Genomic DNA, 24736 nt, shown 5'->3' with positions numbered 1-24736 from the left:
CTGGATTGGATCCTGAGCCAAAAAAGGACAAGAAGGCAAAATTCAAAATCAGGCCTGTGGCTGGTTAAGAGTGCGCATCGGGCTGGTTTCTTGGTTTGGGTCACTGGACCAGGGTCAGGTGACATGTCACACCCGGGAGCTAGGGAAAAGGACATAGGACTTCTCAGTACTATTTCGGCAACTTCTCCCCAAGTCTAAAATAATCTCAAAATTAAGAGATTTTAAAAATAAAAAACTGAATGCTACATTAAATAAATGTCAATAGCTTAAAGAAGTTGAGAATGTGAAAACGTTGCTAGAGAAATAGGTTAAAATCATAGAATTTTGTGGGGAAAAAATATTAGGCAAATTAATGACTGGTGAGTGAAGGAATCTTGATTTACTGAAAAAGAGATGAAGAAATATGAAATCATCTTTTGCATGATTGTGGGCAGAATCATATAAGCAAATCTCATTCTCATGAAAATAAAGGTATGTTTATTTAAATTGGTTGACAAGAAATTCTTTTGGGCAAAAATCAGTGACCCACCCCACCTCGACCACTTTTCATGTAAGCTTCTCTCGTGATAATTATTCCTTAAATATTTAGAACAAGAACTTCAATGTTCAAGTGCCTGTTATTAATCTGTCCAGAAAAAATAACACAAGGTCATTTTTGTCAGAGGAGGTTTCGAAAAAGAAAAATAATACCCAAAGACCCCACACCAGTTAAAAAAAAAAAAAAAAAGGATTCACAAACAAAGGGTGCTTTATTAAATCAGAACTAAAAATGGACTTAAATGGACATCAAACTCAGATGAGCCAAAGGACCTGAAGTCTTTCTATTAAGACTACAGCACTTTCTGAAGAAACAAACATCAGTAACTGGGCAGTTAAGGTAGGATGAAAAAAAGCTCCTTGAAATCTTACAAGTCAAAGACAGTTCATAAAACAGCAGCAGCTAATGCTTTGAGATGGATACATAAATGACACAACTGTGAGGGATTTCATTGAAAATTTCTTAAAATTAACACTGTTTTCTTGAGATGTAAAACACCATCAACGCCCCTTGACAGGTTTTCAGTAGCCTATGTTTCATCCAGTCCTGAAACCTCAACCATCAGGAGAAGCAGGCAGCGCCTCTGAGCACTCCACGGCTTCCTGGGGGGCCGGGACTCCGGGCTGCGGCCCGCCCTGCCTCCCGGCCTTGGGCTCCCCCTCCCCGGGCTTCCTTTCTGCGCAGGGAGTCCGCGGCGCTGGTCCCCCGCCCCGCACAGCTGCACGGCTGGGGTCCAGTTTCTCAGGTTCCTCGCACAAAGATGCTCCTGTTCAGGGAACGTTTTGTCCGGTCTCCCACCCCGCAGATAACACCTCCCGCTCTGGAGGGAGCGGACGGGACGACGGACCCTGCCTCTGAGGGCCCCATTCAGCACTGCATTTCCTGCCCTTTCTAGCGCAGTCACCGGTCCACAAAAGCACCTTTATTGGAGGCATTGGGGCTCTTCATCTGGGTGCCAAAAATTCGATAGGCTCCTTTTCATAGCTTCACTCACTATCTTTTCACAGATGATGTGAGTTTTTCTCTTTTACTCCAACAAAACCAACATTCAAGGACTGCTTTTTCCCACTTTAACTCACGATGTGACCTTCTCTATTTGCATCAGCATGTGGATTAAGTGCAGAAGGGCCATATGAGATGCTAACGCCACAAGAGCGTTCCCGAAAACACTAACAGAAACAACACTGTTTGAAAAGACGAGAGCAACGTTGCCAGCCCCTGACAGCCGGTGCGCACCTTTTTATCCCACTTCTGCAGAAAAACTCCCCGGGAAGGTCACGGAGTATAGAAGCCTTGGCAGGAAGCTCTTCCAATAAAGGCAAAGTGTCAGATTCTGCTTTTTTCTTTTGGTGGGGAGGGAGCAGTAAACTCTTACTTCTAGATGTAGATTGATTAAAAAAAAACCATTTTTACTCTTGTGACTGGTTCTTCTTTTCACTGGATGACATCCCCCAATGAGGGTGAGGTTCTATGGTTGACGCACCCGCGGGAGAGGAGCGAAGGGGCATAAAGAGAAGAAAGAAGGACAGATTTCCATCAGGGTGACTTCTCCGGGCAGTAGAAAAGCAATTGGAATTATTGTCTGATGACTGAAATCAGAACCCATTTTCAGTGGGTCCTTCTCAGAGAAACCAACTGCAGGTGGTGGTGGTGTGCATGTGTGTGGGGTGCGTCTTAGGAACGTGTGCAGCCCCAGGGAGGCAAGAGGTCTTGCGTGTGGTGGGCAAGGGAGACTGGCTTCTAGAGTCAGCTCTTCCACAAATGACGGCTGGCCCTGGGCAGCTCAGTTTGCTTACAGAGGCTACAGCTTCCCCACTAGACCACGGGCCCCTTCCAGCTTGTATGGAGAGCAGGGCGCACAGGGGTTAGGAACTTGAGCCCTGAAGGCTGACCACTCCTTTTCGAATCCCATTTGTTACCGTCTAAGCTGGGTCAAGTGATTCTGTGTCCACCTTCCAGTCATCACACGGGGATGGCAACAGCACACGCTGCTATCAGAGCATGCTGAGGGCTAAACGCAGGGAGAGGCACAGTGCCTGGCCCAGGGCACGCCCGCACGTGTCCCGTCACTGCCGCCGCCTTCGGAGGCGCCGCCCGTCCCTCTGCTGGAGGCTGACTATTGCTGCTCAGTTGCTCAGTTGTGCCTGACTCCGCGATCCCACGGACTGCAGCACGCCAGGCTTCCCTGTTCTTTACCATCTCCCGGGGTTTGTTCAAACTCATGTCCAATGAGTCGGTGATGTCATCCAACCATCTCATCCTCTGTCGTCCCCTGCTCCCCCTACCCTCGATCTTTCCCAGGATCAGGGTCTTTTCCACAGTGAGGCTGACTGTGGCCCCCACAAACTCCTGAGTTCAAGTCCTAACACCCAGGACTTCAGAATGTAATCAGACTTGGAGACAGGGTCTTTAAAAAAGTGACCAGGTTAAAATGAAGCTGTAAGGGTGGGTCTAAATCTAGTATGACGGAGGTCCTTATTAAAACAGGAAATCTAGACACACAGAGACACCGGGTGCACACAGAGGGAGGATCACGTGAGGACAAGCAAGTAGGAGGCCGTCTGCTCGCCAAGGGGAGAGGCCTCGGAGGAAAGCGAGACTGCCCCACCTTCATTTGGACCTCGAGCTTCCAGGACTGGAGAAATCAACGTCTGCTGTCTAAGCCATGCCGTCTGTGGTTTGTGTGAGGGCAGCCTGAGATAACTGAGGCAGCTTCTGCCCCATCTGATAATCATCTGGGACTCATTACTTTTGAGACTGGAGGAAGCTAATCTATCTCAAAGAACAGAATGTGAATACTCTTTCCTGCTAGTAAATTCAAAAGTTCTACAGACTCAGGAGAAGGGGTGGGGGAGGGAAAGGATCCACCTGAACTCACAAGGCTTCAAGGAGAGCAGCACAGAATTCCGGAGCTGCCAGGCAAAGGAGCCTGTTTACTGCATCTCACACGTCTGAGGGCCCTTCAGACACAAAGACGCGTGGTCCGCTGCACTGAGCCTGGCCAGCAGAATTGCTGGAAAATGATGACGCCCTTGAAAAGGGGCTTCCCTGGTGACTCCGATGGTTAAAGAAATGTCTGCAATGTCGGAGACCCAGGTTCAATCCCTGAGTCGGGAAGGTCCCCTGGAGAAGGGAATGGCAACCCACTCCAGTATTCTTGCCTGGAGAATCCCATGGACAGAGGAGCCCAGTGGGCTACAGTCCATGGGGTAGCAAAGAGTCAGACACGACTGAGCGACTAACACTATGAATGGTCAGCCTTGTGGAATGGTCAAGCTGTCCAAATACTCCAGCCACCGGGTCAGAGACCATTCTACAATGCACCTTGAAGGCCCCAGCACCAAAGCAAGTCAGGAGATGCCAGGGCAGCCCCACTCATCCAGAGGGCAGAAGGTGGTCAGGACCCTTCTCCCAGACAGAGCTGGCTGTGAGGGGTGGCGTTCAAAGGTCAGCCTCTTGAACTCTCTGGCTGACCTCCGGCCTCCCACACTCCTCTCACTCCTCCAAAATCCTTTCAGAGTGTCAGAAAAGAAGGAAAAAGTTACATTGGGCAGGGTTTTAAAAACTGTATTTTTCAGGGACTTCCCTGGCAGTCCAATAGCTAAGATTCTGTGCTCCTAAAGCAGGGGGCCTGGATTCAATCCCCGGTCCAGGGAACTAGATCCCACAAACCACAGTAACACCGACTGCAGCCAAATAAATAAACCATCAGAGAATAAATATTTTAAAAAATAGTACTTTTCAAAATTGGTTATGAAATGTTTGTGATTAGATACTGAATCCTTCAGGAAGTACAGAGATTGTATGCAGACTTCCAAGCCCATTCGGGGAATCATGGAGAGCACCTTCTCACAGGTGACAGTGTGGCATGGATGGACAGCACAACAGTCACAAACAGCTACTTTTAGACCCATACTATGGGAGGTCACTCTCTCTTTGGAAACTATTATTGTTCTGCCATTAGTGTCAAACTCCTCATCCGCACCCCTCTGCACAAAATGCAGGCACTGGTGAGGCAGTATTTACATCAACATTTCACTGCACACTCCTGGGCAGAGCCCTGTGGGAAAGAAAGCCTCCACCAAAGTCTCACCTCACAGGAGTCCCACGGAAACATCCCACGTCATTTACGACTTTCAAGAGGGCCCTTACTCAAAGGGGGCGGCTTTTTGTTTCTAACTGCGTGAGATAAAATTGTGGTGCTGGAGAAGACTCTTGAGAGTCCCTTGGACTGCAAGGAGATCCAACCAGTCCATCCTAAAGGAGATCAGTCCTGAATGTTCATTGGAAGGACTGATGCTGAAGCTCTGATACTTTGGCCACCTCAACACTGGGCAAAGAACCGACTCATTGGAAAAGACCCTGATGCTGGGAAAGACTGACGGCAGGAGGAGAAGGGGACGACAGAGGATGAGACGGTTGGATGGCATCACCGACTCAGTGGACATGAATTTGAGTACCCTCTGGGAGTTGGTGATGGACAGGAAGGCCTGGCGTGCTGCAGTCCATTTGGGTCGCAAAGAGTCGGACATGACTTTGGGACAGAACAGCAAGATAAAATTAGAACTCAGAGCAAATGTCACGATTCTGACCAAGATTTAAAAAATACATAAAAGAAATGTCGTTAAATAGCCTGTTTACTGTGATATTTTTCTAATTATTTTTAATTATTCAAAAAAATATTATTTATTTGGCTGTGTTGCGTCTTATAAATAGTTGTTGCCACAACTATGTGGGATCTAGCAGGGATCAAACCCAGCTCCACTGCCCTGAGAACAGAGTCTGAGCCACTAGGCCCCCAGGGAAGCCCCTGATCTGATTAATTTGTGATTCAAGTGATTCTGCCTCAAAAGTTTGTTTTCCATGAATGCATTTACCATTGAACCCAACAAATCCAGTTGGAGAATCTCGTCATAGACAGGCCTGCATATGAATGAGAAGACATCTACAAGCAGTGGCCCTCTGTGACCCTCTTTATAACAGCGGCGGCCCACGGTGCTCAGCCTCGCACAAGTTACTAAGCTAAGACACGTGCACACGGGAAGTTCTCCCATCCATGGAAATGGATGAGGCAGACACCTCTCTATGTACTAAAGTCACTCCCAAAAGGTATCGCTGAGTGACAGAGTTGAGGCAAAATCCGCTTCATTTTAGGTAGGAAAATGGAACAAGGAGTGAACAGTGAACAAAGGCTTGTTCACCAGAAGCAGAAATGAGGAACGAACACAAATGGTGATCCATGCGTGGCTGATGGGATGGTGGGAACCAGACTTCTCAACTTACACTTTTTCAGTTTTATTTTTGAACCATGTGAAACATCTAAAAATAAGTTTTAATATTTGATATTTCTTCCCTTATTTAGAAACGAAGTTCTGAACATGGGGGTTGCTGAAATGCCATGTAAAAGTTTTGCACCAATGTACAATTTTCCAGACACAGGTTCCGCTGCTTCTATCAGATTAGCTCAGGACCTGCGGCGACAGACTCAGCCTGGGTCTTTGCAGGTATTCTCCTTTCTCCAGGCCATTTGCACCTCAACTATCAGGTTGCTAAGTTGCTAACTATCAGGTTCAGTCGCTAAGTTGTGTCTATTTGTGACCCAACGGACTGTAGCATGCCAGGCCTCCCTGTCCATTACTATCTCCTGGAGCGAGCTCAAACTCAAATCCATTGAGTCAGTGATGCCATCCAACCATCTCATTCTCTATCGTCCTTTTCTCCTCCCACCTTCAATCTTTCCCAGCATCAGAGTCTTTTTCAATGAGCTGGCTCTTTGCATCAGGTGGCCAAAGTACTGGAGCTTCAGCTTCACCATCAGTCTTTCCAATGGATATTCAAGGACGATTTCCTTTTGGATTGACTGGTTTGATCTCCTTGCTGTCCAAGGAACTCTCGAGAATCTTTTCCAGCACCATAATTCGAAAGCCTCAATTTTTTGATGCTCAGCCTTCATGGTCCTACTCTCATGTCCATACGTGACTACTGGAAAGACTATAGCTTTGACTATGTTGGCAAAGTGATGCACTCTGCTTTTCAATTACAGCTTTTTTGGTCATAGATTTTAGCCCTACCCTGTCTATCAGGATCTACAGTCAAATCTTTCAAAATTCTGTTAATGTTTCAGCTTTAGGCACACAAAATAATCACAAAACCATCTCACGCTTCTCAGAACAGAGAAAGAAACACAGGGGTCAAAGTTAAACAGACTTCGGTTTTCCCAGCACAGACTTCTCCACTGGTGCGTGTACGTGCTGTTTTATCAGGGGTCCTCAGAGCCGCGACCTAGTAAATACTACGAGGAAACAAGTGCCACCAACTCTGGCTGAAACATACATGTATATCCCCCTCCACGGACAGTGTTTATTCACCTTCAAAATATTTAATGAAAACCAGTGCACCAAACACATCATCTCCCTGTAACCTTTCATAGCTTCAGGAGATGCGAATTAGAGTGAACACATTTAAGAGAGAAATCCCAGCCTGTCTAACGAATGGCAAAGTCTGACATGTGCGTATATCATAAGGGAGGCAGTTAAAACAGAATCCACAGAGAGGCAGGAAGCAGCCGCCCTGCCTGGCCCTGAGTCATCCTGAGCAAGACACACAATTTTCCCTGGTGATCTCTTCTCCCTGACTTACTTCTCCTGCCCTAAACACCATGTCATGGTTGTCTGTGGGAAGACGGCTTGCTGATTCATTGTTTATGGCTCTGCTATATATATAATTTTGTGATCATCTAATATAGATGGTGTCAATACCTTCTTAGGTCTTTTTCCTGTTTTAATAAACACCCTAATGTGAAGATGGAGTACGAAAATACCTCCAACATGAAGCATTCAACACAGTCATGGCCACTTGTGTGGCTCCGTAATTACATGCTGCACAGAAAACGCGCCTTAATCACAGGTCTCAGGCCAATCCCCTCACCCTGGATCCACCCTGGGGCTCAGAGGAGGGACTAAGTCTTTGTTCTTAGGGCAATTCTCTGTTCCTCAGTTTTTCTTCCCACAGGGATTTATATTAGCAGCTGTTCAAACAGACCAAAAAGTGCTCTTTTCAAGCTAATTAAAAAAAAAATTATATAGACCCTCCATTGTATATATATATTTTTAAAGGATGTGTGGGCACATACAGGTTTGAATGTCTATACGGTGTGCCTGGGTGGCTGTGTTTTCTGATGAACAGGGACAATCTGGCACTAGGCAAATGTCTAAATACAGCAGAACCACAACAGACTCAACTAAAATTTTTAAAATCACTAAAGCCTTCTTGGGGCTTCCCAGGTGTACCCAACTGCTAAAGCAGGAAACATAATGAGATAAGGGCTCAACCCCTGAGTCAGGAAGATCCCCTAGAGGTGTGAATGGCTACCCACTCTAGTATTCCTGCCTGGAGAATCCCATGGACAGAAGGGCCTGGCGGGCTACGTACAGCATCTCAAAGAGTCAGGCAGGACTGATGTGACTTACTGGGAAAGCCTTTTTTAATGTCTTGTCTTACACTTTCCTGAAAGGCAGAGATCATCTAAAAGTCATAAGCAGTCATATGTGGTGGACTGGATTCATCCTGAGGCAGCAGGTTTCACCATGTAGGGAAGATGATATTTGGGTTGAACAAACGTAAGCCCAGCTGTCTCAAAATCCTTGGGGAAACGTTAAGAGGCCTGGGTCCCAGAGCTCCATCTTTTCTTGCATACATTTCTGGTGAAGGCAAAGAAGCAAAGGACGAGGCCTTGGCCCTGTGAGCAGAGTTCAGGCTTCCTCTCAGGAGGGGATGTCTCTCAGCCAGGTGGGCTGTCCTGGGAACTAGGAAGGCAGCCTGGACTGGGGTGAGGAACCTTCAGTTCAATCACTCAGTCGTGTCTGACTCTTTGCGACCCCATGGACTGCAGCACACCAGGCCTCCCTGTCCATCACCAACTCCCGGAGTTTACTCCAACTTGTGTCCATCGAGTCGGTGATGCCATCCAACCATCTCACCCTCTGTCGTCCCCTTCTCCTCCCGCCTTCAATTTTTCCCAGCATCAGGGTCTCTTTCAACATGTCAGTTCTTCGCATCAGGTGGACAAAGTATTGGAGTTTCAGCTTCAGCATCCATCCTTCCAATGAATATTCAGGACTAAATCTTAGCAACTGCTTATATTCTGAGCAGGGGATCCGCTTTAATATATATACCCTCTGAGCCGGGCCCACCAAACCCAGATGATGGGCACCGGCTGGGGGTGCAGGTGGTAAGACCTGGGCCTCTGAGTCCTCCTCTTCTGCCACCTGCAAACCTCTGCTGAGTCCTGTCACCTGGTCTCACCTGTACGGCACGGGGCTGAGGGGCACGGGAACTAGTGGGCGCCACCAGCAAGCGGGCAGAGCCACGACCTCCCAGGGCCCTGATGTGGACAGGGAGCTGAAGGAAGGGGCCAGGTCAGGAGAAGAGCCCTGGACGGAGGGTGGGGGGGCCTCAGACCCTCCTGCAACTTGGGCCTTAAGGGAAACGTGTCCCAATTTCATCCTCGCGTAGTGGCTGTGTCAGCGGTTACCCAGAGAATCAGAGGTGGAACTTACGGCCTCCAGACCCGGGATCTGGGCACTTCATTCATTCATTCATCCATCATTGCTTCATTGTTCTAAGAAACTGCATGTGATTCTGAGTGTAACCCCTGGTCTCAATGGTATGTCCCTTCCTCACAGCTTTGGGTAGCGGCCCCGTGGGTTTATCTAAGGAAGGCTGTGTATCTTGAAAGTAAAAAAACACAGGACAGAACTGGACAAAGTGGATCACGACAAATGGTTCTCACTTGCCAGTGAAGATCCGTGCTGAGCTCACACCCCGACAAGTTACAGGCCTCCGCGTAAAGGCCCTGTGACCTGCACTCGGGGTCCCGGCTCCCTGCCCCTCATCAAGCCCGCTGTTTGCAGCCTGTGCTCCTTGTACTTTCCCGTGACATCTGTGAGTTTCGCACTATTACTGCACCCGCTGTTCCTATCAGCCCTTCTCAGGTCCTTCCGGTGAGCTCCCACGCGGTTCTCTGAGTGTCCTCAGGGGCCCCTGGAGTTCATCTTATGCAGACTTTCTCACGTTACCCTAACCTTAGCCCTCATGTTGAAATACTTGCTAATGGCACCCTCACCTCCACAGATTCACTGGATACATTCATTTTTTTTCCTGAAGGGTTTTACATTTGGTGAGAAGGGACAGGAATGTCAGGCAGGGGTGAGGGACTGAGAACCAACCCCGCTCCCCGTTACTTGAGGCCCACTCCAGGGGAGAAAGAGGGTACGTGTGCACACGAGTGTGAGGGTCAAGGCTCTGTGGGACGTGTTAGGAAACTGGGATTTTATTCTGTGAACAACAGCAAATCACGGAAGAAATTTAAGCAGGAGCCCAGTATGACCAGATTTATGTTTCGGCTGCAATAAGAGGGTGAGAAGTGAGGCTGGGAGACTTTGTGGGGAGAAGACAAGGTGGCGATGGGCAAAAGAGAACAGGCCTGAAAGGTGCTACCTGCTGTTGTTCAGTCAGTAACTTGTGTCCGACTCTTTGTGACCCTACCGACTGCAGCACACCAGGCTTCTCTGTCCATCGCCAACTCCTGGAGTTTGCTCAAACTCATGTCCGTTGAGTCACTGATGCCATTCAACCATCTCATCCTTTGTCACCCCCTTCTCCTCCCACCTTCAATCTTTCCCAGCATCAGGGTCTTTTTCAACGAGCTGGCTCTTTGCATCAGGTGGCCAAAGTATTGGAGCTTCAGCTTCAGCACCAGTCCTTCCAATGAATATTTAGGGTTGACTTTAGCATTGACTGGTTTGATCTCCTTGCAGTCCAAGGGACTCTGAAGGGTCTTCTCCAGCACCACAGGTACAATTCAGATAAAAGCAACAAAATGTGGAGGCTTCCCTAATGGCTCAGTGGTAGAGAATCTGCCTGCCGATGCAGGAGATGTGAGTTCAATCCCTGGGTTGGGAAGATCCCCTAGCAAAGGAAATGGCAACCCAGTCCAGCATTCTTGCCTGGGAAATTCCATGGACAGAGGAGCCTGGTGGGCTACAGTCCATGGGGCTGCACAGAGTCAGACATGATTTAGAGACTAAAACAAGAAGAACAACAAAATGTGGTGAGCATACTCAAAAATCAAAAAACAGCACCATCATATGACCCAGCAATTCCACATCTGGGTGTACTTCCCAAAGCATCCAGGACAGAGCAGCACTATTCACAACGGCCCAAAGGTGGGAGCAACCCCGTGTCCGCCAACAGATGAATGGATAACAAGCCGTCACCTATCCACATGGTGGAGCAAGAGTCAGCCTTAACATGGAATGACATTCGGACACAGGCTAAACATGGATGAAACCTGACCGAGACACCCCTCCTGGGCGTCGTCCACCCTGTCTTTACTGCTCCTGGGCGCTGCTGCCAGGCCGGGGCCCTGACCCGCCGTGGGGATGCCCGCTGGGTTCTCACACACCCTCAGCGCTTGGTCATGAAGGCAGAGCCCAGCTGACCCACCCAGGAATATAAACAGGACTGCTGAGATTCCTGTTTACTTCCCGGGTCAGAACTAAGTAAATACAGACAACAGTGACAGCTCTCCTTGTTGAGACAGTGGGACAGGAAAAAAACCTGGATTTTCTAGGATTTTCTATGATTTTCTGAGATAACACCGGGACACCTATATCAGCAGTCAATCAACGATCATAAACAGGGTGGGAGATGGTGGCCAGTGGGTCTCAAAGCGGCTGGCTCAGTGGACTCGCCGGGAGCCCAGGCCCCAGAGCTGCTGACGGGGTGGGAGGGGGTGTGAACCACAGACCCGGGGGCTGGAGGAGCACAAGGACTCGCTGAGGCCTCGCTCTGCTCAGAGTGGCTGCTGTCTGGGCAACATCTGGGCCTGAGAGGCCATGACGGGGGGTGGTGGCCGGGGCAAGACGAGAACGTGACTCCAGGGCCGCCCGTTGGCAAACACTGCTCAAGGCAGTTAGCCTGTCCGGGCCTTTCCCACGAATAATGTGCACACTGGAGTCTAGTTGCAGACACACAAAAGTATCTCCTTGAAGAACAAATTGTACAATTATTCTTATTGTTCATTTAGATCAGTTAATTCTGTTCTCCCCCACATCACCCAGGGGACACACAGTGTGGTACAAGGGGCCTGTGAGTGATGTGCAAGTTGCTCAGCCGTGTCTGACTCTTTGTGACCCTGTGGACCATACAGTCCATGCAATTCTCCAGGCCAGAATACTGGGGTGGGTAGCTGTTCCCTTCTCCAGGGGATCTTCCCAACCCAGGTCTCCCACATTGCAGGCGGATTCTTTACCAGTTGAGCCACCAGGGAAGCCCTAAGCTACCAGGGATTCTCACTGTCCAGCACATTTCACAGAGAATGCAATGGCGGCCACTCTAGTACTCTTGCCTGGAAAATCCCATGGACGGAAGAGCCTGGTAAGCTGCAGTCCATGGGGTCGCTAGAAGTCAGACACGACTGAGCGACTTCACTTTCAGTTTTCGCTTTCATGCTTTGGAGAAGGAAATGGCAACCCACTCCAGTGTTCTTGCCTGGAGACTCCAAGGGACGGGGAGCCTGGTGGGCTGCCGTCTGTCGGGTCGCGCAGAGTCAGACACGACTGCAGCAACTTTGCAGCAGCAGCAGAGACAAACTGTTGTTCAGTCGCTCAGTCATGCTGACTGCAACTTCATGGACTGCGGCATACCAGGCTTCCCTATCCTTCATTATCTCTCGGAACTTGCTCAAACTCATGTCTATTGAGTCAGTGATGCCATCCAACTCTCTCACCCTTCTGTCACCCCACTTCTTCCTGCCCTCTATTCTTCCCAGCATCAGGGTCTTTTCCAATGAGTCGGCTTTTCACATCAGGTGGCCAAAATATTAGAGCTTCAGCTTCAGTCCTTCCAATGAGTAGTCAGGGTAGATTTCCCCTAGGATGGACTAGTTTGATCTCTCTGATGTTCAAGGGACTCTCAAGAGTCTTCTCCAGCACCACAATTAGAAAGCATCAATTTTTTGGTGCTCAGCCTTCTCTACAGTCCAAGTATCACATCTGTACATGACTACAAGAAAGCACAGCCCGCCTGTGTGATCTCGCCAAGAGGAGACCCGGAGAGTGCTGGGCGTCCAGCTATGCGGGAGGAGGGGCCACACTCAACTCCACCCTGCGGGGGCGGGGCAGGGGCGGGGCAGGGAGGTCCCTCAAGCCCCGCTCGGCTCTCAGAATGAGAAGGGCGCAGAAGGAGATGCTGACACCTGAGAGTAACAAGCGCCCCCAGCCCAGCATACAGAGCGAGGAGGGCGGCTGTGGGGCCTCCAGGGGGGCAGCGGCCTCTTGTCCTGCAGTCCCTGCGGCTCTTTTGGATCCTTGGCCCTGTTGCCCTGACTACTTGCTGAAGACTCTTCTCCTAGATGGAGGCCCTGGTCACTGCCTGATTTCCCGGACCTGAACATGGACAGGAGGCTCTGGCAGAGGCTTGTCAAAGAGCCTAAGGCAGGTTCTTCCCTCCCCATTGGCCGCCCAAGTCCTAACACTGCACAGAAGAGACAACCTCAAGTTTCCCTACACGGCAGGAAAAATAAAAAATCCAGACAGAACGAAGAAATGGATCAGGTTCTGAGCTCCAATCTGCTAAATGACCGTTAGTTCACAACCAGTTTTACTCAACAAAGAAACACATTCTTAGTAAAGCAGAGGGTTTGTGAAAAGCAGGAGTCAATCTCAGGGGCTGGGAAGACACAGAGTATCAGAGAAAAGGCTCAGGGGACAGAATGGAGTTAAACCAGAAAACCAGCACAAACCCAACCTCCACAGGAGGTTTTCAGGACAAAGTCAAGTGTGATAAATACACGGTTCTTTCTGCCCGGCTAGCCTGCAATTGTGAACACTGGGAAGTAAAGAACACGCCACAGGAAAGGTACAGGTGAAAATAAGTCTTTCAGAGCCAATGTTATTTGCAGCTTAAGTTCACCAGGGTTCCTCTGCACATAATAGATGCACTTGAAAAAAGAGTTTGACTTTATTTTCAACTCAGACTCAAAGACTTTAAATATGTCATGCAACCCCAGAAACACTAATGGGTAGCCCAGCACAGGCCACTGCCTGAACATGGAGCTCAGGGACTACAGCGGGGCGGGCCCAACGCCGCCCGAACCCGGTAACACAGTGGGGCGGGCCCAACGCCGCCGGAACTGGGTGCCATGGCGGGGCGGGCCCAATGCCGCCCGAACCGGGCACCACGGCGGGGCGGGCCCAACGCCGCCCGAACCGGGCACCACGGTGGGGCGGGCCCAATGCCGCCCGAACCCAGGAACACAGCGGGGCGGGCCCAACGCCGCCCGAACCGGGTGCCACGGCGGGGCGGGCCCAATGCCACCCGAACCCAGGAACACAATACGGCAGGCCCAATGCCGCCGGAACCCGGTAACACAGTGGGGCAGGCCCAACACCGCCTGAACCCGGAACCGCAGCAGGGCGGGCCCAAAGGCAGCTTGGCCAGAAATGAAAGCAGACACCTTGGCTTTGGGTCAAATCTGAGAATTCTCTGCCTCTCTCTTCAGATCTCTGGAGACATCAGCCTGATTCTTCCAGCTGGGTACTGAGGTGATGACAAAGTCACATTTAGGCCCCGAGGGATCCGAGCACGGTTGAGGCTCACCCCAAAGGTGAGCCGGTCAGGAGCTGTTTCCTGTGCAGCTCCAGTTAGCTCACCGCTGTGTCTAACCCTCAGGGGCCGGAGGACTGTCTCCAGGACGCGTCAGGGTGAAGGTAGAGTGGGCACAGCTGACAAACGGAGGGAGCAGCTGGGACGTTCCAATGCTAACAGGAAAGAACTGGAACATGAGTACTGCGATGCTCTCTCAGGAAGGGTGAACAAGCTGCAGAACCCCAAATCTATACCGCAGAAAACGGAGACTGATATAAAGTGGTTCACAGCACAGAAACTACCCATGCTGAATTTTTCTAGAAACTGAAGACCAGTGTTTCTGAAAGGCTCTTAAAAATCTCCTATCAGCTCCTAAGATGAGAGATTAAGCAACACTATCGAGCAGACATAGTGCACACCGCACATTAAGTTGAAATTCTCTAGCAGCCATCATTTAGTAGTAAGAAGAAACAGGTGGAATTAATTTTAATAGTATATTTTCTTTAATTCATCCTATAAAATAGATCGCCATATCAGCATGTAATGACTATAAAATAACTGTACATTCTTTTTTCATTTTAAGTCTTAAAGTCCAGTGTGCATTCTGCACCTGCAGACCAGCTCAATTCAGACAGGCCCCATTTCAAGTCACATCAGTCCAGCAGTGACCACACTGAATGTTTAGATAAACAGACTTGCTAGGAGGTCATTACTGACCTGTCCTGACACATGTGGAAAAGCGGCCTGTGACAGCTGCCTGTGTCTAAACAAAGTCCGCAAGCAATGTCAAACGCTGTTTTGTTCAAATACCCTGCTATTTCAGTGGAAAAACATTTCTTTCACAAGCCATCTTGTCAGAGCTTCAGAACCCTGACATGAGCCCTGCCCAGCTCAGCTTGCCTCCCTCTGGGGGTCCAGCTGTGCTCCCTCTCCGGGCAGGGAAGTTGGGGGCGCGGGGGGGTGTCTCAGATGCCCCGAGACACTTAACCAGGCCATAAAGACGGCACGGTTATGCTTCCAGGGCCTGCACACTCGACCGTCTAGTATTTAACACAAACAAAATAACCCACACTGTGAAAACCCGATTAGGGAGACGCTGCACGCGGCCCCACCCCTCCTACCTCGCTCCCACACCACCTGGAGAACACTGCGTTTCTGTCTGCTCTGTCTATGAAGGACGCTGGCTCCCAAGAGAAAGGCCCCCTCCCCTTCTCGAAGCTAGGATCTCACAACGTGCTCTGGGGAACCGAGGCGACGGATGCACCGTTATGTCTGAGTGACAGGTGACATCCGCAGCCCCCGATGGATCAACAAGGCCCAGGGACGCAGAGATGAAGGGCCCGGGCGCCAGTGACCAGCAGGGGTCGCACCTCTCACGGGGTGGGGCTGCAGGAAGTGCGGCCGGAAGCCGCGCCGTCATTTCCGGGAGGACGCCATGGTGCCCGCGGACGCCTACCTTTGTGGTTGAAGATGCCCTCCATCTCCATGCTGCTCCTGGAGTGGGCGATGCACAGCGAACCGCAGGGCACCAGGCCCTCGGCCGCGGGCGACCGGTCGGTGGTCCGCACCAGGCACCAGTCGGGCTTGTCGTGGGGCCGCTCCAAGACTTCCACCGTCTGGCCGCGGCGGATGGTGAGCTCGGCGCTGTTGCAGGCCGTGAAGTCGTGGATGACCACGGTCAGCTCGCAGCCGCCGGACAGCTGGGGAGGACAGGGCACAGGTCAGCCAGTGCGCCCCGCCACGGCCTGCGGCAGGGGAGGCTGGCGCCCACGCCCAGCTGGCCAGGGCGCAGGACGCTGGCTGCGTGAGGCCCCCAAGTCTCCTGTCCCCAAATTCACCTCCTTTCCAAACCAAGGGAACAGTTGCTTTTTTCCCACATTCTAACATATTCCAGTGTGCTACGCTGTCAGAACCTCAAGATTTTTCATATGAGTGTCCGAATATTTGCCTGAGACATACTCCCCTCCTCAAAGAGCACCACGGGCAGGTGACTCTTGAACAGCGTGGGGGTTGGGGGCACCGACCCCCTGAGCAGTCAAAAAAACCTGTGCATAACTTTTGCCTACCCCCAAACTAGAGGCCTACTGTCGACCAGAAGCCTTACCAACAACAAGAACAGCTGACTAACACATATTTTGCGTGCCATGTGCCTTGTGTGCTGTATTCTGACAATAAAGCTAGAAAATAAGAAAACGTTATTAAGAAAATCATGAGGAAGAGAAAATACATTTATAGCACATATATGTATTTACTGGAAAGAAATGCACCTATGGTAAGTGGACCCACACAGTTCAAACCTCTGTTTGTTTACAGGTGAACATCCTCTTTTTTAAGCTGAGGATGAAGGGGTCCCCAGGTGGCGCTAGTGGTAAAAAACCCACCTGCCAATACAGGAGACGTAAGAGACACAGGTTCGATTCCTGGCTCAGGAAGATCCCCTGAAGGAGGGCGTGGCAACCCACTCCAGTACTCTTGCCTGGAGAATCCCATGGACAGAGGAGCCTGGCGGGCTACGGTCCATGGGGTCGCACAGAGTCGGACAGGACTGAGCTGACTTTGCGAACGGCACTGCACAGATGAGCACAAACTCTGCTCTCAGGCTTTTGGGGGGGTTGTTATGAGACGCGGTGACAAACGAGACGGAGTCCAGCCCGGCCTGGCGAGCGTGGAGTGGCCTGGAGACGGCAGGCTCCCGGGCGCCTGGACTGGGAGGTCCCTGCAGACCAGGGAGCCCGGGACCCCGAGACACGTCTGTCTCCAAAACCCTCAGAGCCCTCCCCAGCCCCCACGGCACCTCCCCGACCCTCCACACGCCGCGTGGACACCGGCTTACGTGCCGCCTGGCTTGTGGCCTGAGAGGCCTTTCCCGTCTTCCTTCCCCTCTCCTCTCAGCTCACTCCCGTTTTCTGGCCAAACTCCTCTTACGTCTTCGGCCCCCTGAAGCCCACCCACAAACTCCACGATCTCTGCTCTGGAAACAAGGCACAGGGCCTCTCACGACCGTGGGCTGTCTTCGTGCCCCAGACCGCACGCTCCCTGGGGACAGCTCACCTGCATGCTCACCACCGCCCCTCCTACGTTAAGAGTCTCGTGACCAGCGCCCCATGTTTGGGCAGTCCCCTCCAGCCCTCCGGTCCGGCCGCCCCAGGCTCAGGCTCCCCCGTGTGTCCCCCGTCCCTATGTCGGGTCCACACCACACCCCCCATGGTGCGTCCCCCATCCCTGCAGAGCAGTGAGTCTGGGACATGACTCAGGACTCGCCTCCTCCGCATCTGTGTCTCATCCCAGGCTGCCTTCCGGGTACTATAGTCAGTCGTGCGCCTTCACCCACCAAACGCTGTCAGACTCTAGGGTGTCTGACTGCCCCTTTCCTCTGCACGCTCACATGGCTCACTTCACTTGGGTTTGTTTCTGCACTGGTCTCCTGAGGGGCTGCCTGATCCAGGCTCTCCTTGCAAACTACCTGAACACTCCTGCCAGATGCTCAGGTATGCTGTCCTCCTATTCAAGAGTCTTAGACATACATTCCTTAGCAGAAGATTCAAAGCTCCTGTCACGGGGTCCCAGCCCATTCCCCAAGCACGCTCCATGGCTCCTCGTGTGCCTAACAGCCCGAGCGGCCGTGTCCCCCTTTGGAGGCAGGTCTGGCTGCCCTGTGTCCACGGTCCCTTCCACTTCGAGCCCTACCTGCCCAGCTTGTCTCATCTAAGTCCCTGTCAAGTCCCTCTGAGAAGTCGCTCCTCAGATGTGTCTACCATCCTTAGCAACTTTCTCCTTAAATTATGCTGCTCAACCCTGACATGAGCCGTGTCTTGGGTTGCATGTCTGTGTCTCTCTCCTGTGACCCTCCCACGCCCCGTGTGTGAGTGTGTGTGTCTGCCCTTGGCACCAGGGGGCAGGTCTGTGTTGCTCTCCCCATGTGTGAGGGCATGCCCGTGCCCGTGTGAGGCACCGCTGAGACCCCGGGGCTGAGGGCCGGCACTCGGCTTCTAAGGGCAAGCTGCCAAAGAGCTCGGGTCGGGCTCTGCGTCCAGCAAGTGGTCACACACTTGCTGGAGTGAAAACGGGAAAACAGGTTTGCTCTATAAATGAAGGCACTGTTTGCAGAGCAAAACAAAACATGGACTTTTCCTCTGTGGCCTCGGGAGGGAAGTCTGCCTGTGTTTGGTGGGTGAAGTGCGCCTGGTTTTCTGCACCCTTTAGGCATTGGCACACGAGAACAAGATGACAGGCGGGGGCTGCGGCGGGCGGAAAGACACGTCCCCTTCGGCCCCGGCAGAGCTGGAAGCCGTGCCCCTACCCGGGCTCGTGGCCCTGCAGAGACCGCGACCGCCCGCCGGCTCTACTGTGCTCCGTGCTCCCTGCTGCCCTCCTGCTCCAACCAAGCCTTTCTTTCCAGAGCAAGTTCAGATAGTTAGAATAAGAAACACATGTCCACTAGACAATCCCAGAAAGCAAAACAAAACAAAACTCGTCCAAAATAAAGCTTAAATGCCGACAAAAGGAACTCTCTTTGCTAGGCGGCAAAGGACAATTTCCACCAGTAACTGACCCCCCCTTCTAAAAGTTTACAAACTTTTCTTTGGAAAAACCACGCTGAATCTTTCCTGCTTCTCTGAGAACAATTGAAGGGGCTGATGTTACAAGGTTAAGGGCAGAGGCCCAGCGTGGAGAAGAATTTCCCTCGTAAAAAAAAAAAAAACTCCACAAAAAAACCCGTTATGGAAGCGGTTAATCCCTGTAACAAAAAGGAGGAATGTTTCCCATCCCAGGGAAACGTGACCCGTGGACAAGCGGTGGTGAGGAGCCCAGCTCGCCGAGCACCCCCAGCCCACACTTCCTACGGCCCTTTCCTTTGGCCGAGCTCTCCCAGGACATCCACCCAGCCTGCCGTGTGGTCCCGGCGCGTCACCACCCCGGCTCGGCCCTGGGAAGCTCAACTTCAGACACTGCCCCTTCATCACCAGCCTGTGCCGGCCTCCTTCCCCATTGCAGGGGGATTTCTCAGACTGCTCGGGGTTCTGTCGTGGGGGCAGGGTGAGAAGAGAGGACGGGGCAGCCCAGAGGGAAGAAGCTGGACGCTCTTTCTGGCTCGGAGTTCCAGCCCCTCGCGCAGTAATCAAAACTATTGGAAACATCTGTGCCCTTGACAGGGCCTGAGAAATGAAAATCAAGCCTGTTCTGACAAAGAACTGCATACTGAGTCAAAATTCTTTTTCAAAGGCTTTAGGGAACTTAGTAACAAAACCTAGTATCAGAAGAATATTTTCAAAGAGTGCTAGAATTATCGTAAAAAAAAAAAAATTGTATCTTTTCGGCACTGCCCCTAAGAATAAGCTGTTTTCCCATAAGTGCCTGCATGAATTTATAAGAGAAGGATTAAATGGACATCTTCTAGTCCAGAGAAGAGACAATCCGTGAATTTCTGTCTCAGTGGTCACGTTTGAATGTTTTAAACTTATTCCAAAGCTTGTCTTTAAAACCAGGCTTGTTAAATGAAAAAAACAAACAAAACAAACTTTTTTTGTAAGAAAGACTTAAAATAAATATTTTGAAGTACCAGTGCAAGTCATTATAGCCTTTCAAGTAGAACTCCTAGTAAGTAGGAGTAAACTCCTAGTAAGAAAAAGTTTAGGCTATATATTATACATAATTATATATATATTTTACATCATTAACAGGTCTTTATTTACCTGTTTATTTCTACTCCTAGTGACATAATTTCATGACTATGTTGAAGGAGTTACCATTCCATTTATCTAGTTTAGAAATTTACTTTCCCTTTTCAACCATGTTTTGTGAAAGTTTTCACCTTATCTTTTTCACATCTATATATTTTATAGACTTGCATCATGGGCTCCTTACCAAACGCAGCATAGGATTACAATTTATGAAAATCTCAATCCCCATGGCATACAGTAACTCTTGTGACATTCTCATCAGAAGATATTTTCCCCCACTATTTCTGTTTTCCACCTTAAAAAAAATGTACATGTGGTGATTAAAAAGCCTGGTAATAAAATGGTCTTAATTGGAGTACGGGCCTGTGGATATTTTATAATGAAATGCCTCCTCCAAGACCACCTGTGTCCCTCTGAAAAGGCGGCCAGGGGAATTCCAACAACCCAAATGCAGGCACAGTTAGCAGAATCAAACCAGAATCACTTTGCCTGAATTCTCTCAATGACCGAAAATGAATAAGCTGCTGTCTTTCACCCAAGAGGAAGACACACTCGTCGCGTCCCAGGGCCCACACCAGGACTATTGCACCGCAGGCAGGGTCTTTACCCTCTGTGCTGCAGGCACGCGAACCTTCAACAGCCGCCACACAGAATGGAACTGACTTTTTAAAATGTTTTCTGGAGAAACCATGTTTTACTATTTTCCTTCGCCTGAACCTAGGCAAGGACAGTAACTGAAGCAGAGCCATGGCTGGGGGCTTCTCACCCGCCTCTTGGGCTTCTGCAGTCCCTCCCTGGAGCTCTGTAATGAGGTGTGTTTGTATTCCAAGAATGCACAGCTTGTGAGACAACAGCCAACACCTGGCTCGAATGACCAGCTCCCAAGTGAACCGTGGGCCAGGCTCCGCCAGAGAAGAGGGGCTTTTGATGACACACAAAGATGGTGTAGCCCTCGCTGCAAGTGAATCTGCTTCCATTACCTCAGACTGGCTGCAGGTGGGTGCTGGACCAACTGTCTGAGAGCACTTCGGAAGGAGGGAGGATTCGGGCTAATAAAAGCCACCTCCCCTCCAGGGCAGAGTGTACAACCCTCAAAAGTCACATCCTCCAGTCCAGGACAGTGCGGGCACTCAGAAACTGCACTAAGGGTCTTGTGGTTCTGCGGGAGATTCACATAGAGAGTGGTTCCTCAGCTAAAGGGGATTGGAAGGCATGGCTCCGTCAGTGGCTGTGGTTACAAGAGACAGGCCGCCGGCAGCCAGAACAACCCCCCCAGGACACGCATTACCCACCCTCTTACCCACCCAGCCGCTTGCTCCCTGGGCCACTCGGTGGAGGCCGGAGGCTTGGGTTTATCAGTGGCCATCCCAACCACGTGACCACCAGGCCCCTTGCTCACCCCAACCCCAAGGCCAAGTTCACAGGACAAGCCATCACAAAACCTGCTGCTGGGTTTCCAAGAGGACCGCTGTGGGTCTCTTGCCCATCTGGGTGAAAAAAGTCTGCGAGAACTGAGAAACGGCTAAGATGGCAAAATTGCTGTTTCTCAGCACCCTCCCCCTGCCAAGAGAGAGAAGGGGGAAAAAGGAAAAAGAAAACAAAAAGAAATCTATGAGAAAAAACTTTTCCCAAGCAGCAGCTTACCATATCCAACATTTTCTTCAGGAAAGAAACGCTTAGTTTTTTTTTTCCCCAGGGAGGTTAACCCTTTCCTCATTAGTAATGTGATCACACACTGGGTTTTGACTTGAAAATAACTTCTGGAAGTCTTCCTTGACTGTGACACATGTGAGATGCAACGGACAGTTACGGTGGCAAGAAGCTCAGACTCCCTGGGGGTGCAGTGGCTGCGTCCACCTGCCAGCGCAGGAGACGTGGCTTCCGCCCCTAGGGCAGGAAGAGCCCACTTGTCTTGGGGCAACTAAGCCCATGTGCCACAACACCCATGTGCCACAACTACTGAACCTGGGCTCTGGAGTCACGACAACTAAGCCCATGTGCTGCAATGACTGAAGCCCAAGCGCCCGAGAGCCTGTTCTCTGCGACAAGAGGAGCCACTGCAATGAGAAACCTGGGCACTTGGCAACGAAGGATGGCCCCTGCTTGCCACAACTGGAGAAAGCCTGTGCAAAAGCAAGGGGAGCCCAGCAGGGCTAAAAATAGATAAAAAGGTTCAAACAAAAGCATGCCAAGAAGCTCAACTGGAAAGATGTATTTGAAAAGGCAAACTTTAACTGTGAAAAGCCAGGCAAAGCAGAGAGAAGACAGCTCCTGGGTACCAGGCCTCTGGGCTCTGCAGAAGCTGGGTCCATGCCACACCTGCCCTCACTCTGAACATGTCAGAACCAGAGGCACTGGACCGTGCTGGGCAGGTTCTGAGAGCTGAGCTACGGGGCAGGACTGAGGAGCTTCGCTGACTTAAAAAGCGGGAAAAGGAAGGAAGGTCAGAGAGCAGACGGCTGGACCCCGGCGTGCTCCTTTCAATCACAGGTCTGGAAAGCAAGACCACACGTAGGACAAGGGAGCCCAGAGGAGCCTGCTTGCTGTGTTTGCTGAGTGAGCAGCCCTTATCCAGAAACGTTCGTTTGAAAGGCCCCTTTCTTTATTCCCTGAAGAACTAAGGTATAGCAGGCAGGTAACCAGTCGACTGGTTCCCTCCCACAAGAGAAGAGGGAGAATAAACCATTCGCCTTGAGTAGGAATCAAAGCTGGGCCACCATCGTCAACAGTGACTTTGATGGGTACTATAACCTTTACATTGAAAAGCACTTCTTGATCCGCCACTGTTTTTAGAAATACTTCTGTTGCCGTTATGCCTGAAGTTGTACTTTTGAAAAAATCTGCCTTTTCTTAGAACTGAGGCCTTCTACCCTAGCGTGGGGTGGACTGTGTTTTTCTGATTAACTCAATTCAGCAAAGACTGCATTCATTTTGTGGCTTTATGGGCGCACTGAAGAAACTTGTTAAAAATTATAAAAAGCCACAGTCACTTGGAAAGATAGAGGGAACCAATGCCAGGTGCTACCCTCGCCAGGCTGCCAGCGGGGAGGGTGTCCCCTGCTCGTTCCCGCGGGGCAGCACAGGGGGTGATGGATGGCCTCACACCTGGGGATGCACGGATCAACCTCGTGAAGAGCACGGAGTCATCACCATACACGTGTGCGGCTGATACGGCAGGACTGAAGAAGAGAACGTTGGGAAAACCTCTCAAGCGAGAGACTCCCCTTCTTCAGAGGCTGCCCATTCGGTATGTGGTCAGTGTTTACTGCTGAGACACCAGGATGCGAAAGTCCAGGTGCTAAATCTGAGCAGTATACCTTCAGCACAGCTTCAAGCTTCTAACGAACACAGCTTCTAAATCCACTGCAATCAAGAGTGCTCAGCTAATGGATAAGGAAGTCGTAGTACAAGTACGCAGTGGAATATTACTCAACTATAAAAAGGAACGCATTTGAGTCAGTTCTAATGAGGTGGACGAACCTAGAGCCTGTCATACAGAGTGAAGTCAGTCAGGAAGAGAAAGACAAATATCGTATATTAACACATACATATGGAGTCTAGAGGGCGTCCCCGGTGGCTCAGAGGTAAAGAATCAGCCTTCAATGCAGGAGTTGCAGGTTTGATCCCTGGGTCAGGGAAGATCCCCTGGAGGAGGAAATAGCCACCCACTCCAGTATTCGTGCCTGGACAATCTCATGAACAGAGGAGCCTGGTGGGCTACAGTCCATAGGGTTGCAAAGAGTTAGGCACAACTAAAGTGACTTGGCATGCACGCGTGGATGATATCTAGAAAGATAGTACTGATGATGCGACTTGCATGGCAGCGAAGGAGACAAAGATGTTCTGGATACAGCAGGGGAAGGAGAGGGTGGGATGATGTGAGCAAATAGCACTGAAACATATACACATCATGTGTAAACAGATCACTACTGGGAGTTCAAAGGATGATGAAGGGAACCCAAAGCCAGCGCTCTGTGACAGCCTAGAGGGGTGGGATGGGCGGTTCCAGGGGGAGGGGCACATGTGTACCTGAGGCCCATGCACGTTGATGTACTGCAAAAGTCATCACAATAAAGTAATTATGCTCTAATTAAATTTTTTAAAATAAAACAACAAAAAAGTGCTCATTAAGAAGCCACTGTATAGCGATTGCAACAGCAAATAATGAGTGGCTGAGAAGGAGGCACTTTTTCAAGTGAAGACACAGTCATAGCTAAAACCTATGCAGCACTCAGGACACGCAAGGCACTGTTCTAAACGCACACTTTTAATACTCACAGTCCTGGAGTGGGGAGCAGTATTGTCCGCTCAGATGAGGAAACTGAGGTGCAGAGGCTGCTGAGAAGCAGAGAGAGGCCTGGCTGGGGAGCCCCTCCCTGCTCAGCTGTGTCTGACTCTTTGCAACTCCATGGTCTGTATCCTGCCAGGCTCCTCTGTCCATGGAATTCTCCAGGCACGAATACTGGATTGGGTTGCCATTTCCTCCACCAGGGGGATCTTCCTGACCCAGGGATCGAACCTGCATCTTCTGCATTGCAGGCAGATCCTTCACCATCTGAGCCACCAGGGAAGCCCAATCATCTGCTGCTGGATGTTAAAGACTTTGCTTACTCTACTCGTCACCCTCTGGGCAGAGCTAGGACTCTGATGCCCGGGAATTAAAACTATGTGCTGTCAATGGAAAGGTTTCTGGATGGAGTGACTCAATTTCATGCCTACACGGGCAAGCCCACAGGAGGCCCTGGGAGGCTCTGGCAAACCCCGCCGGTGGGGAGGATGCTCTGAGTCAAGGCTCCCTCTTGCGCCTGGCAGCTTCAGGCAGAGGGGAGAGCATGAGCTTAAGGGGGCTGGCACATAGGCCAGGTAC

General features: G+C 50.7%; 1 protein-coding gene across 7 annotated transcripts in view; it reads right to left on the bottom strand.

The window, feature by feature from the left end:
* The window catches only part of TRIO (trio Rho guanine nucleotide exchange factor), a 349762-nt gene that overhangs the window by 67930 nt on the left and 257096 nt on the right, over positions 1–24736 (bottom strand). For all 7 annotated transcript variants that reach the window (XM_065905271.1, XM_065905278.1, XM_065905277.1 and 4 more), the window contains exon 34: positions 15645–15888. In XM_065905271.1, coding sequence (XP_065761343.1) covers positions 15645–15888 — 244 coding nt within the window. The remainder of the gene's footprint in view (positions 1–15644; positions 15889–24736) is intronic.

The sequence above is a fragment of the Muntiacus reevesi genome, chromosome 14 (genome assembly GCF_963930625.1).
Source record: "Muntiacus reevesi chromosome 14, mMunRee1.1, whole genome shotgun sequence".
Lineage (NCBI taxonomy): Eukaryota > Metazoa > Chordata > Mammalia > Artiodactyla > Cervidae > Muntiacus > Muntiacus reevesi.
The sequence above is the reverse complement of the archived record's forward strand: the minus strand, read 5'-3'. Positions and strand labels throughout refer to the sequence as shown.